The sequence below is a fragment of the Odocoileus virginianus genome, chromosome X (genome assembly GCF_023699985.2).
Source record: "Odocoileus virginianus isolate 20LAN1187 ecotype Illinois chromosome X, Ovbor_1.2, whole genome shotgun sequence".
NCBI classification, from domain to species: Eukaryota; Metazoa; Chordata; class Mammalia; order Artiodactyla; family Cervidae; genus Odocoileus; species Odocoileus virginianus.
Window position 1 is genome coordinate 9,771,344 of NC_069708.1, and position 15,177 is coordinate 9,786,520.

Sequence of the window (15,177 nt, forward strand, 5' to 3'; positions counted from 1 at the left end):
ATCCCAGGGATGGAAGGATTCTTCAATAACTGCAAATCAATCAATGTAATACACCACATTAACAAACTGAAAAATAAAAACCATATGATTATCTCAATAGATGCAGAGAAAGCCTTTGACAGAATTCAACATTCATTTATGATAAAAAAAAAACCCTCCAGAAAGCAGGAATAGAAGGAACATACCTCAATATAATAAAAGCTATAAATGACAAAGCAAACATTATCCCCAGTGGTCAAATATTGAAAGCATTTCCCCGAATCAGGAACAAGACAAGGGTGCCCACTCTCACCACTACTATTCAATATAGTTTTGGAAGTTTTGGTCACAGCAATCAGAACAGAAAAAGAAATAAAAGGAATCCAGATTAGAAAAGAAGTAGCAAAACTCTCACTGTTTGCAGCAGTTTCCTTTGTTTTAGAGATCACTGGTTGACTAGGATTGCTGACCATCTGACCACTTATTTTTCCCGTATGACATTTTAATTCACGCTAATGTTTTAAATTCACCAAGAAAGACTAAGTCCATGACACCCTAGGCATCCCGTCCTAGACCCCAATAAAAGCGCCCCAGGCCGCACGTGTACTCACTTTCTACCCACGACCCGGCTGTGGAGCCCGACACATGCCATGCATCCTCCAGGACCTGTGAGTAATGAGCCATGTTTTCATTTGAAAGTTCCCTAAAGGTTGTTACTGAGGCACCTCTTGCAATCATAATAAGAACCACCAGGCGGGGGGAGGGGAGGGTGAAATCACAATGAAAAAAGTGCAAGTGTTAGTCGTTCAGCTGTGTAGGATTCTGTGCAACCCCACTGACCACAGCCCGCCAGGCTTTTCTGTCCAAGGGATTCTCCAGGCCAGAATACTGGAGTAGGTAGCCATTCCCTTCTCCAGACGATCTTCCAGATGCAGGGATCGAACCTGGATCCTTTACTCCCAAATATGGAAGGACAAATGTTTACCAGATATTTAACAAAGTGAAAGAGATCATAATGAATAAACAGAACTATTTTTGGAGAAAAAATATATATACTACAGGAAACAGAAGAAACCATTATCAAAAAAATCCAAATTCATATTCTCAGTACTGTAAACATGACAGTGGGCTTATAAAATGGGAACAGGGTGCTATAAAAGGGAGCAATTAGAGAATAAGAGAAAGTCCTTGGTAAAAAAGTATTACGGCAAATGAAAACTTTCTAGATGCGAAGTACTCAGCTCAAAGCAGCTCTGCCTCACCCTGGCTTTGATAGACAGTGGTCTCGCCCCGCCCACAGATCCTACCCACAGATCCCGCCCACTCACGTGAGCTCCTCCTTAACCAATCTCAAGCCCAGGCACTGACCCCGCCCAGCGGACGCCATTACCCCTCCCTCCCAGAGCCCTCACCCAGCCACCTGCCCTCTGACCCGGAGCTCGCCTCAGGCCGCCCACACCGCCCACCATGGGAAGATTGCGGGGAGGCCGCTGGCGCCCGCGCCCCCACCGATGCTGGGCCCACACTCGCGTCGTCCCAGCCGCCATTCCCTCGGTCTTGGAGTCGCCCGACTTGGTGCCCACACCGACCTTGGAGGTGCGTCAGAACAACCGCCCCGAGTGTGAGGCCGCGGTCAACAACCACGCCGCCCTGGAGTTCCACGCCTCGTTCCAGTGCCTGGCCGTGGCCTTCTACCTCGACCGTGATGACGTGGCCCTGAAGCATTTCTCCCGCTTCTTCCTGCTTGGCTCCCATGAGCACAGCAAGACAGCGGAGAGCCTGATGTTCCTGCAGAAAGAGCGTGGGGGCCGCGTCTCTTTCCTCGGCATCAGAAAGCCCGAGAGCCAAGAGTGGGAGAGCGGGCTCCAGGCCCTGCAAGACACCCTGCACCTGGAGAAGTGCGTCAACCAGAGCCTGCTCGACCTGTACCAGCTGGCCATTGAGAGCTGCGACGCTGACCTGTGCCACTTCCTGGAGACCGGCTACCTGGACCAGCAGGTCAAGTTTATCAAGGAGCTGGAGGACCATGTCAGCAACCTGAGGAGCGCGGGGTCCGCGGAAGGCGGCCTGGCAGACGACGTCCTTGACAAGCTAACCCTGGGCCACGGCAACAAGGAGGACTGATCCTAGACTGGACTTTCCCCCGAGTCCTGGGTGAGTGGCCACGGTCACCCTGCCTGCCATGAAGTCTGCAGTATTGCCCTTGCAGAAAAACTTAAGTTTTTTTCTTGCAGTTTTGGCAGTTCTTCACATAAAGTTATTTGTTCTTCAAATAAAGTTATTAATTGATGCATAAATAAATGTCTCTAATTTGTATGTGCAAATCTCTCACTTTTAAACTTTATACAGGTATACAAGAGTCTCTCCAGCTACCCAGGCCCTGTCCAGGTGCAGCTTAGGATCTCCACCGATGGAGAGGGAAGGTGTTCCATGGGACCATGGAAAACACAAAATCATTCCTCCCCTAGTAAAACAATGTTGGGTGAGGGGTGGTCTGGGGCCCTGGTGAGTGTGGATGCCTGGGCAGAGTTAAAAGTATAAGAACATGGCCTGAAAATCATGATTGGAGTTTATCTGGGGGAAGAGTGAAGGGGATGGGGTTGGGCAAGGGTTGATATGAAGGGGTTTTTCACTTTATGTGAAATGTTAATGCTTAATTCTGGGTAGCAACATGGCGGGGGGAGGGGGTCCAGAAGTCAGCTTGGCAAAATCCCTCTTTGACAAGCTCAAAGTGAAGAGAAGCCCTGGTGAATGGAGGCTAGAATTATCTGGCTTCAGAAGGGATAAATTGCCTATTTTCTGGCCTGTTGCCATCTGATTTTCTTGAGCTATGTAATCAATATTACATAGGTGATTTCATTTAGGCAATATTCCTGTAGGATGAATGGCATTATCCCTGTTTTATTTTTTTTTTTAATGATAGGTTTATAAGTGGTGTTTGTATGTTTCTTTCAGGTGCTCAGACCCTGCGTCCATGTTCTCTGTTGTTTCCAGCCCTGAATGACATATTTCATACTTGGTGCTCACTAAACACACAGGTGTCTTAATCCTCACCTGACACGCTTTACTTTTAAGTCAAAATTAGGCTTCCTGAAAGAGTTATCTGTACTTTTTTTTCCTTCCCTGGAAGAGTGAATTTCTTTGTGTTAAGTTTTAGAAGTAGTAATACATCCATAAGATTCAGAAATCGAAGTATATAAAAACATTTATTGTGAATTATTCATTCTGTCACTGTTCCCAGGCCCCCAATCGTCTCTATCCAATGGGTGTTTCTATGGAGAGACAGGTCCTTGGGGTTTCTTACTTTGATAGTGATGCTGAAATCACTCAATTCAATGACTTTAATATATTTATTTACAGACCTGTATAACCATCATCACAACTAATTTTAGAATATTTTCATCACACCCCAAATACCTCATGCCCATTTACAGTCTCTCTGTAATACCATCCCCAGACAGACCCTGGTAAACACTGGTCTAGTTTTGGTCTCTACACATCTGCCTTTTCAAGACATTTACTATAAATGGAAACATACAATATGCGTTCTTTTCTGTTGGATTTCTTTCATTGGGCATAGTGTTTTTGAGGTTTACCTGTGTTATATATTGCTACATCATTCTTTTTTATTGCTGAATAATATTCTACTCCATAGATATGCTACTTCTGTTCATTCACCAGTTGGAAGACATTTGAGTTGTTTTACTTACAGTCTTTAGGGAATATTGCTACTGTGAACATTCATATACAAATTAAAAAGATTGTTTTAACTTCTCTTGGCAAGACACTTTAGGACTGATATTACAATGGCATACAGTAAACATATATTTAACTTCATGAGAAACTTCCAATCTAAATAAAAATAAGAGTAAACAAGTGGGACCTAGTTAAAATTAAAAGCTTTTGCACAGCAAAGGAAACTATAAACAAGGTGAAAAGACACCCCACAAACAACGCAACCAAAAAAACGGGAAAAATACCTAAACAGACATTTATTCGAAGAAGACACACAGATGGCTAACAAAACTCATGAAAAGATGTTCAACATTGCGCACTATTAGACAAATGCAAATCAAAACTACAATGATGTATCACCTCACACAGGTCAGAATGGCCATCATCAAAATGTCTGCAAACAATAAATGCTGGAGAGGGTGTGGAGAAAAGGGAACCCTCTTGCACTACTGGTGGGAATGCAAATTTGATACAGCCACTATGGAAAATGGTATCAAGATTTCTTTAAAAACTAGGAATTAAACCACCATAAGACCCAGCAATCCCACGCTTAGGCATATACCCTGAGTGAAGTGAACTCACTCAGTCGTATCCGGCTCCTTGCAACCCCATGGACGGAGGAGCTTGGCAGACTACAGTCCATGGGATTTTCCAGGCAAGAATATTGGAGGGGTTCCCATTTCCTTCTGCAGGGGATCTTCCCGACCCAGGGATCGAAACCAGGTCTCCCATATAGCAGGCATACTCTTTACCATCTGAGCCACTAGGGAATTCTGACCATGAGGAAACCAAAATTGAAAAAGACACATATATCCCATTGTTCATTGCAGCACTATTTACAATAGCTAGAACATGGAAACAACCTAGATGTCCACTGACAGATGATTGTATAGAGAAGCTCTCGTACATATACACCATGGTATATTAGCCATAAAAAGGAACACATTTAAGTCAGTTCTAATGAGGTGGATGAACCTAGAGCCTATTATACAGAGTGAAGTCAGAAAGAGAAAGATAAATATCACACACTAACACATATATGGAATCTAGAAAGATGGTACCAAACAATTTATGCAGGCCAACAATGGAGAAGCAGACATAAAGAATACACTGATGGACACAGGGAGAGGGGAGGAGCGGGTGAGATGTATGGAGAGAATAACACTGAAACTTACATTACCCGATGTAAAACAGATAACCAATGGGGATTTGCTGTATGTCTCAGGGAATGCAAACAGGGGCTCTGGATCATTCAAGAGGGGTGGGATGGGGAGGGAGGTTCAACAAGGAGGGGACATAGGTATCCCTATGGCTGATTCATGTTGAGGTTTGACAGAAAACAACAAAATTCTGGAAAGCAATTATCCTTCAATTAAAAAATCACTTACTATCAGAGAAATGCAAATCAAAACCACAATGACGTACCATTACACGCCAGTCAGCATGGCTGCTATCCAAAAGTCTACAAGCAATAAATGCTGGAGAGGGTGTGGAGAAAAGGAAACCCTCTTACACTGTTGGTGGGAATGCAAACTAGTACAGCCGCTATGGAAAACAGTGTGGAGATTCCTTAAAAAAATGGAACTGGAACTGCCATATGACCCAGCAATCCCACTTCTGGGCATACACCCTGAGGAAACCAGATCTGAAAGAGACACGTGCACCCCAATGTTCATCGCAGCACTGTTTATCATAGGCAGGACATGGAAGCAACCTAGATGCCCATCAGCAGACGAATGGATAAGGAAGCTGTGGTACATATACACCATGGAATATTACTCAGCCATTAAAAAGAATTCATTGGAATCAGTTCTAATGAGATGGATGAAACGGGAGCCCATTATACGGAGTGAAGTAAGCCAGAAAGATAAAGACCAATACAATATACTAACACATATATATGGAATTTAGAAAGATGGTAACGGTAACCCTATATGCAAAACAGAAAAAGAGACACAGTTGTACAGAACAGACTTTTGGACTCTGTGGGAGAAGGCGAGGGTGGGATGTTTCGAGAGAACAGCATTGAAACATGTATATTATCTAGGGTGAAACAGATCACCAGCCCAGTTTGGATGCATGAGACAAGTGCTCGGGCCTGGTGCATTGGGAAGACCCAGAGGGATCGGGTGGAGGGGGAGGTGGGAGGGGGGATCGGGATGGGGAATACATGTAAATCCATGGCTGATTCATGTCAATATATGACAAAACCCACTACAATACTGTAAAGTAATTAGCCTCCAACTAATAAAAATAAATGAAAAAAAAAAAGTTGAAAATTGACATAACAAAGGAAAACAACTCAGGGTAGTTGTTCCCTGGTAGTCCAGTGGCTACAACGCCAAGCTCCCAGTGCAGGGGGCTTGGGTTCAATCGCTGGTTGGGGAAGTAGATCCCACATACTGCAGCTAAGACCCAGTGCAGCCAAAGAAAACAAAACAACTCAGGTGCTTAGAGTACAATCCAGCCTGTGATGCTGAGACAGGAGAGTTAGGAGCTGAGGATGTAAACAGCCTTCAGTATTTGTAGGCAGGGGAGCTGTCTGTTTCTGGGTGCACCTTTTGGCCTGAGAACTGACTGACAGTCTGAGGGGCCTCTTGGTCTAGGGTTGGGTCAGTCAGCAAGCACCCAGCAAGTTCCGCCAGGTAACATCATAGCGGCTCATCCTCCGGTGCCATCAGGCAGCACACTTAGTCCATTGTTTCAGGAACGTCTCAGTCCCCATTGCAGTGTTCCACAATGTGAACTTGGGAGCAAGTCATCCGGGTGAGCAGCTGCATCTCCAACATGGTACCATGGCCCTGGGGTGTCATCTCCAGTGCACGAGGCATAGGTGTCTCCAGTGGTGAACTCCTGGCCTGGGATGATGTCTCCTGGGATGGTATCATCTCCAGCGATGAGTCTCTCTCACTCACGAGTGAGGTCCTCTGGAGTGGAGGCCACCCAGGGGTGGGAACCCATGTGGATATGCAATATTGGTGATCAGCTGGGCATAGGCTGGCCTGATATAACGTAGAGGCTTCCCTGAGGACTGCAGGGCATATCTGATGCCTGCTGCTTGTGGACAAATTGTTGAGAGCTCTCCTGGGTCATCAAGGACATCTTTAGCAGTGGAATGAGTGGCTGTCCTTTCCTTCCTGGAAGAGCTCATCCAAAGCACATGAATATTCTGGGCACATTTATATCCCAGGCTAGAGTCAATCTTATGGATGCTACTTAGGCACTACCATGAGGGCAGTCCCTGCACAGGTCCTGGGAGCGCATTCCCCACATCCAGATGGGTTTTATGTAGGAGCCATCATAGGGCCAGTTGGCTAGTAGCAGTATTTGATGTTGATACTTAGAGGGCAAGTATCGTTTGGATGTTGCTTGCAGAGAGCCTGTTGCCTTTAAGGAGTACCCTGGTGATTCAGAGGGTAAAGAACCTGTCTGCCACGTGGGAGACATGGATTTGATCCCTGGGTCGGGAGGATACCCTGGAGAAGGGAATGGCTACCCACTCCAGTATTCTTGTCTGGAGAATCCCATGGACAGAGCAGCCTAGCAGGCTACAGTCCAAAAGGTTGCAAAGAGTCAGACATGACTGAGTGACTAACAGTACACTACTAACCTTAGATTACTTGGCATTTAATAAAGGTGATTGTCAGAGGCTTTATACTTCACGTGCCTCTTTAAAGGCTATTGCTTTTCAGTTCCGATACTTGGCACCAGGCTGGAGTTTTCCTACGACTGGGTCAGCGGTCTTGGCTCTTCCTGGCCTCCCCTCAAATCAAGCATTCTCTCTTACCTTTTGCAGAATTTATTCAGGGACGTCTGGTTGAAGTTTGTCTTTCCATTGTCATAGCACAGCTTGGAGCATGCAGGCTTGACCTAGGGAGGAGTACTTTAGTGTCTACTGTTTCTGGTGAGAAAGTCACTTGGGCATTTCACTTTGTTAGATTTTCCCCCAGTAAGGGGATAGGGCATTCAGGCAGATACAGAAAGCTGTGCCCTACATATGCTTTTCCCCCCGCCCTATTATATAAGATGTGCGGTCGAAAATGGAGACTGTACATGTACGAATGCCCTGGGTTGACCTCGATCATCTCACGCTTTGGGGACTTGTTTCATTGGTTTTTGCCCTTCCTTAGGGTGAGGACCCCCTGTGCCAAGTTTAGTACCCTGGTGGGTTCAAGCATTGGGAGACCAATCCCTTTGGCCTCTCTGGTGAGACAGGGTACAGGGGTACCGGTGTATCTTTGGCCTTTGGAGGAGTGTTGATGGAAGCTCTGAACTCTGTGGAGGGATTCTCAGTTTTTATGGCAGGGGAACCATGAGAGGCACTGAAGGCGGAGCCACGTGGATTTAGTTCGGATTGTCATTAGGCTCTGACCCAGGTGAGACAGGGTTTTTCTGAGGTTCAGTCTTCCCCCGGAACCATACCTTCCTTCTCTTCTGCAATTCGTGTTCTGCAGAATAACTTAGAAAAACCGGTTGAGGTCAGACATTGTGAACCTACTCTTGATCTGAGGGGAGATGTTAACGCCAGTGCCAGGCAGAGCTAATGGGAGGACCACCAAGAGTTCTCCATCTGGGAGTGTGTCCTCTGAAGGAATACAGGCCCTTTGTGAAGCCAGAGCTTTGAGGTTGGCGGACCAGTTTCCACCACTGTATGACTCAAGCTAGTTGACTTTTATGCCAGCAAAACCATGATGGGCCCAGCACAAGCGCCAGTAGGAAATGCCTGCCGCCTCTTCCCAACCTTCATGGATGGGGCTCAACCTGCAGTCTTCTGAGAAATGCGAGGTCTGGGTGATGTGGGACATCTGGCGGCACCTGGAAAAACATTGCCCTCCTGGGTGCTGAAGGGAAGCAGCAGGGCTTGCCAGTCTGGGCTCACAGTACAGTTTGTCTCTTGGTAGGAAAAATTGAGGCACATGAGAGACTTGCCCCTCAACCACTCTCCACTTTTGTGCTGCTTCTGAAGTTTAGCCAGCCCCTCTGAGAATGGATGTTTTGAGGAGAGAGAGACCAGACAACCCCTAAGTCAAAGGCTTAGTGAGCATCCCAGGTTTCAAACCCAAGAGCTGAGAACAGTCTATGGATGGTCCTGTCTTAAAAAATGGCCTCCGCTCATTCCCTGCCCCCGCCCTAAACAGTCTAAGAGGGATAAGAGAGGAAGCCGGAGCCTAGCTTAATTTCTGGAGCAAAGGCGGCAGTGACTATCGACAGTTTGGCTGTAAGAATTTCCTGGGGAAGCCGCGGAGGAGAATGGACCATCTCCAGGATGACCAGCTTGGGTTTGAGGGTTCGCTTAAGAAATACCAAAAAAGACGCCTCCCTTAGAGATGGTTGGCAGAAATGGTAGCTTGACAGCCACCACGGCACCCAGCTGCCAAGGAAGCTGTCCCAGCAGTTCCCAGACTGGAGCCCATTTGGTCGGAGGCTCCTAATCGTTTTTCCCCTGGTGCTGAGCGGCAGGCTTGCCTATCACCGAGGGGCCTGTGAGTCCAGGCTCCATCTCACTTGCCACCTTGAAGAACTTACTCAGTGAGGAGGAGGGTGAAAGAGGTGATTGGATCACCTGGGACAAAGTGAAGTGCAGAAGCTGTGATAAAACACAATGGGTAAAGTGTGCGGGTGTCTGTTGGTGTGTCTGTGTCACCGTGTGTGAAACATGAAGTGCAAGAAGAGGTTTCCAAGGCCCTTTGCATAACTGCGGTGGAAGATGCATTAAGTTTTTATTGTGTTTGCTTCAGTCCTAACAGGAGGGTATGCTGAGTTCATCTCGAGGCGTCAGCATTATTTTCCGGTGCTGTATGATTCCAAGCTGGAGCCATGTTTGACAACTAGGCTGCTAAAGAATGCTTCTCAAAATCCAGTGTGCGTATTCATCACCTGGGACCTTGTTAAAATGTCGATTCTACTTCAGGAAGCCTGGGGTAGTGCTTAAAACTTAATACTACTGAGTATCTAACAGGCTGTCAGGCGAGGTGGCCGCTGCTGGTTCCCACAGCACAGTTCGAGCAGCAAGGTTCTCGTGCTGGCTTTAGTTGCCTGGGACGTCTGGGTCCTGCCCCAGGGACTCATGTAATTGGTCTGGCATGTGTCTGGGGCAGCCAACATTTTAAAAGCTCTACAGGCAGTTCCAGTGTACAGCAAAGGTTGTGACCCTCAAAGGCAAAGTGCATGGTGATTTATCAAGTTTAATTACTATTTTATCAGTAGCCCTAAGGTGATCTTCTCTTCCCATTCCACACACCCTGACTTATTCCTCTCCCACCGTCATAGATGGGATCAGGGTTACTTCTACATCCTCCCTATGTTTCCCAGCTGTGAGGAGTGAACTATAGCTCATGATGGAAAGAGGAGGCTCAAGCAACCTGAGTTGCAGAAGAGGCAAAAAGGGTCCTGGGGGCCGATTTGAAGGAAAAGCTAGTTGAAACAGAATGTGGCAGAGGCATTGCCAGGAAAACTTGTCGCCCGGAAACTTGCCTTCAGTCTTGGGCCTGAGTCTGCAGCAGTGAAAAGAGCAATCTGTTCTCCTGATTCCTAGGGTAGCACTTGAGAAGCAGTTACAAAGGATTTTTCCCTTTCAGTTAGTAAGGTGACAAGATTGGTGAAAATGCAAGAGATCCCCTATGGCAAAGAAAAGAGAAATAAAAAATGCTTTGTCCGAAGTATAAACACCACAAAGGAACTTAGAAGCTGTGTATGATGGTGACGATGGTGATGATGGGAAAAGATGGTTACACAAAGTACTTATGTGCCAGCTACTGTTCTAAGCATTTAAAATATACTAAATCATCTAATGTTTTAAGCAACAGTTTTATGATCCCTATTTTGCATGTGAGAAAACAGAGGCACAGAAAAGGTAATTAACATATCCCAATTCCCTCAATTTAGTAAGTGGCTAGACTGGGATTTGAACCCAGGCCATCCTTGGGGAAGAACCCACAACACCAAACTGTTTCTCTAAAACAGGAGAGTTAAGAAGGATCTTCAGGGTTACCTGGTGGCTCAGTGGTAAAGAATCCTCCTGCCAAAGCATGAAACATGAGTTTGTTCCCTGATCCCAGAAGATCACACATTTCACAGAGCAACTCAGGCCGTGCATCCCAGCTGCTGAATCTGTGCTCTAGAACCAGAGGCAACTACTGAAGTCCAAGCACCTCAGGACTGTGGGGTACAACAGGAGAAGCCACCACAATAAGAAACCTACGTATTGCAACTAGAGAAAAGCCTGCGCAGTAATGAACACCTAGCACAGCCAAAAATAAAGAAGATATACATATTTGTTTAAAAAAGGAAGGCTCTTCACTCAATTTCTAGTTACAAACACCAACAGCTGCTCACCTGGTGCTTCCTTCTGTCTGGAGGAGAACAGTTTATTGACCTCTGTAGGAGCTGAGACATTGTCACAGAGAGAAAAATGAAAGCGTTAGTCACTCAGTCGTGTCCACCTCTTTGTGACCCCATGGACTGTAGCCCACCAGGCTCCTCTATTCATGGAATTCTCCAGGCAAGAACACTAGAGTAGGTAAACATTCCCTTCTCTCGGGAATCTCCCTGACCCAGGGATCAAACCCGGGTCTCCTGCATTGCAGGCAGATTCTTTACCATCTGATCCACCAGGGAAGCCCCGCCAGAGAGAGGAGAGGTCCTCAACGTGAGCAGAGAGAGGAACAGAGTGAATGGATATTTTCTGGAAACTTAAGAGAAGTGCAGTCATGTTGAAATGGGAAAGTTAACTCCTTTCTAGCTAAGCTTGTTCATATGTTAGTAGATTTTTAAAGCAGTATGCAAACTTTAGACTCAGATTGACCATGTGTCCTTGATAAGGCATGCAAAATCTATAAAATTTTAACTTTTATCTTACTAACCACACCTAGGCACAGAAGAAACATATTTTGAGTGTTTTTCTTAGGCAAAGACAATACTAGGGTTTATATGTGTACAGATTTCATCTGATAAAACAGACTTGACCAAGAGGCTAAATTTTTAGAGGGGAACAGGAGAAAACAAAAAAGATTTTCTTGGCTGTGCTGGGTCTTTTGCTGCGCGTGGCCTTAGTTCTCCTGAGGCATGTGGGATCATAGCTCCCAGACCAGAGATCGAACCCATATCCCCTGTGTTGGAAGGCAGCTTCTTGACCACTGGACCGCCAGGGAAGTCCCTATCATTTTCTTAAGAATTCTGTTTTGTTTTGCGTTTTTTTAGACTGGGAAATTTCTTGCTACATAGTCATGAAAAGTTCATTCTTCTCCCCATTCTGAAAGGAGAAACCAGGAGGTCACTGAGGTCAGGAACAGGCTGATTTGGGGCCACTGTGTATGGGCACAGGTGGGCACAGTCTGCAGTGAACTAATGGTGAAGGTGAGGTCAGCACCCCTCTGGGTGTTTCATCACCTCAGCCCTGCTTCTCCATGTTAGTTACCCTGGGCTTGAGCTCTGCCATACTCCTTGTCCACTCTCCACTGAGGTTTTCATTCCCATGACTGCAGCACAATCTATATAGGTTATATCTCCCATAGCTCTTTTCCTAAAGCTGCTGTACACCCTGAACTCCAAATTCATTTTTCTGACATCCTGCGTGACGACTCCACTTGGAGGTCTAATATGCATCTCAGATTTTACATGACATATCTTCTCCACTCTTCCATCCCAGCTGTGACCCTGACAAAAGACTCCAAATTAATAATTAGAACCACCCAACCCAGGCTAAATTAAAAGTTAGATCATCTTCTTCATATCTCATTTTTCCTCTCTGTTCCATGAGGAAATCTTGCTGATGTATCCAAATCCATCTGCAGTGTGTCTGTCTCTCTTCATTTTTTCAGCCTCCACTCCAATTCAACCACCATTGTCTTTCACCTGGACCAGCTATGGTATGTACTGACTGGTCACCAAACTTCAACCCGTCCCTCTCTACATTCCTCAGTGCACCCGGAACCACTGATTTCACATTCACGGGGATTCATTTTAGTTTATATTCAATATCACAAATTGACCTTCATCCATGAGCTTCTATTTTTCAGCCCTTCTATTGACGTAAATTTTCAGTGGAACAATTACTTTATTGCATCGTGGTACAGTTCGAGTAAAAAATCACAGGTGGATGTTTTCTAAGAGCAGCATCCATACTCAACAGTGGTGACCACAGGATGTGTGTACAGGAAAGCCAGCCCTCCTGCCCTTGACTGTCACTGTAGCCAAGGGTGAGCTTGTCAGAGAGGGACTCTGCTATGCCAGCAACCGGGGGCCCCATCTTGCTACCCAGAACTCTGCTTCAAACAAAATAAAGACCCCTTTATTTCAGTCCCTTCCCAATCTCATCCCCTTCACTATTTCTGGAGATCAACCCCAACCATGATTTTCAGGCCATATTTTTATTGTTATTCTATTCACAAGCACCTACATTCACCAGGGCCACAACTCACCCCACCCCCACCCCATGTACCACGTTGTTTATTTGCATGTGTGTGTGCTTAGTCGCTCACTCATGTCCCACTCTTTGGGAGCCCATGGACTGTAGCCTACCGGGCTCCTCTGTCCCTGGGATTCTCCAGGAAAGAATACGGGAGTAGGTTGCCATTTCATCCTCCAAGGAGTCTTACCAACCCAGAGACTGAACCCAGATTTCCCATTGCAGGTGAACTCTTTACGTCTGACCCACCAGGGAAGTCCAGTGAAGGTACGTTTTTATTTTTCAGGGTCCCATGGATCCCCTTCTTCCCTCCCTCTGTGGAAATCCTGAGCTTCCTGTGGACAGGGCATTGGTAGCTCAAGAGACTCCTGTATACCTGTTTTAAAACTCGAAAGGTTAAGGGTTTGCACGCATGAATCAACAAGGGACCTTTATTTCTTTAGGAAGCAATTAGTTTAATGGAAGAACTGGCAACACTGAAAGAAGGAAAACTTAAGTGAACTTATTCTGCAAGGGCAATACTGCAGACTTCATGGCAGGCAGGGCGACCGTGGCCACTCACCCAGGACTCGGGGGAAAGTCCAGTCCAGGCTCAGTCCTCCTTGTCGCCGTGGCCCAGGGTGAGCTTGTCAAGGACGTCGTCTGCCAGGCCGCCTTCCGGGGACCCCGCGTTGCTCAGGTTGCTGACACGGTCCTCTAACTCCTTGATGAACTTGACCTGCTGGTCCAGGTAGCCGGTCTCCAGGAAGTGGCACAGGTCGGCGTCGCAGCTCTCGGTGGCCAGCTGGTGCAGGTCGAGCAGGCTCTGGTTGACGCACTTCTCCAGGTGCAGGGTGTCTTGCATGGCCTGGAGTCCGCTCTCCCACTCTTGGCTCTCGGGCTTTCTGATGTCGAGGAAAGAGACGCGGCCCCCGCGCCGGTTCTGCAGGAACATGACACTCTCGGCCGTCTTGCTGTGCTCGCGGGAGCGGAGCAGGAAGAAGCGGTGGAAGTGCTTCAGGGCCACGTCATCACGGTCGAGGTAGAAGGCCACGGCCAGGCACTGGAACGAGGCCTGTAACTCCAGGGCGGCGTGGCTGTTGACCACGGCCTCACACTCAGGGCGGTAGTTCTGACGCACCCGCGAGGGCGGTGTGGGCAGCGTGGCGGGCCACTCCATGACCCAGGGAATGGCGGCTGGGTCGGAGGGTGTGCGGGGCTGGCGTCGGCTGGAGTGCGAGCGCCAGCGGCCTCCTCGGAGCCTCCCCATGGTGGATGATGTGGGTGGCTGGAGTTGGGCTCTGGGCCAGAGGGGAGGTGGCTAGATGTGGGCTCTGGGATCGAGGGGTAATGGCGTCTGTTGGGCGGGGTCAGTGACTGGGCTTGGGATTGGTTAAGGAAGAGGTCTCGTGGGTGGGCGGCATCTGTGGGCGGGGCGAGACCGTTGTCTATCAAAGCCAGGGTGGGGCAGAGCCACTGCGAGCTGAATATTTCCCATCTACAAAGATTTCAATTTGCCGTAATACTTTTTTTCCAAGGACTCTCTCTTATTTTCTAATTGCTCCCTTTTATAGCACCGTGTTCCCATTTTATAAACCCACTGTCATCTTTACAATTCTGAGTATATAAATTTGGGTATTTGGTCGTTTTGTGTTCTGTTTCCTGTAGTATATTCATTTTTTTCTCCAGAAATCTGTTTATTCATCATGATCTTCTCTTCCATTTTCCTCACAAATCTGGTAAGCATTTGTGCGTCCATATTTGGGAGTCAAGAACTCATTTGATTAGCCTTGGAAATTAGCCTGGATCTGAGCTACAGTTGTTACATCCATTCCACTATTAGTCTTTTCTGAATTGGAGGGTGGAGCGTATCAGTTTGGGAGCGTCTTCTCTGGGATACATGGTTTGGAGCTTGCAGATGATAAAAACCATCTGAAATACCAAAAGCTTGGTATTTTCTGACATTGGGGAACTTTCCTGTATCTCTTTTAGATTGATTATGTCTTTTTGTTTTGTTCCTTGCTTTTCTGCAGACCAGGTCCACAGTTATCTCAGGGCTTCTCTCATACGGTTTCCCT

The 15,177-nt window shown here is 46.9% G+C and overlaps 1 protein-coding gene and 1 pseudogene across 1 annotated transcript; one reads left to right on the top strand and one right to left on the bottom strand.

Moving 5' to 3' along the window:
- Positions 1–1,446: 1,446 nt before the first annotated feature.
- On the top strand, positions 1,447–2,103 carry LOC110152436 (ferritin heavy chain pseudogene; annotated as a pseudogene).
- An 11,490-nt stretch (positions 2,104–13,593) lies between these two features.
- LOC110152364 (ferritin heavy chain-like) lies at positions 13,594–14,313 on the bottom strand. The gene has a single exon (XM_070461961.1). The coding sequence runs from the start codon at positions 14,277–14,279 to the stop codon at positions 13,713–13,715; it is 567 nt and encodes a 188-aa protein (XP_070318062.1). The 5' UTR covers positions 14,280–14,313; the 3' UTR covers positions 13,594–13,712.
- Positions 14,314–15,177: the final 864 nt, after the last annotated feature.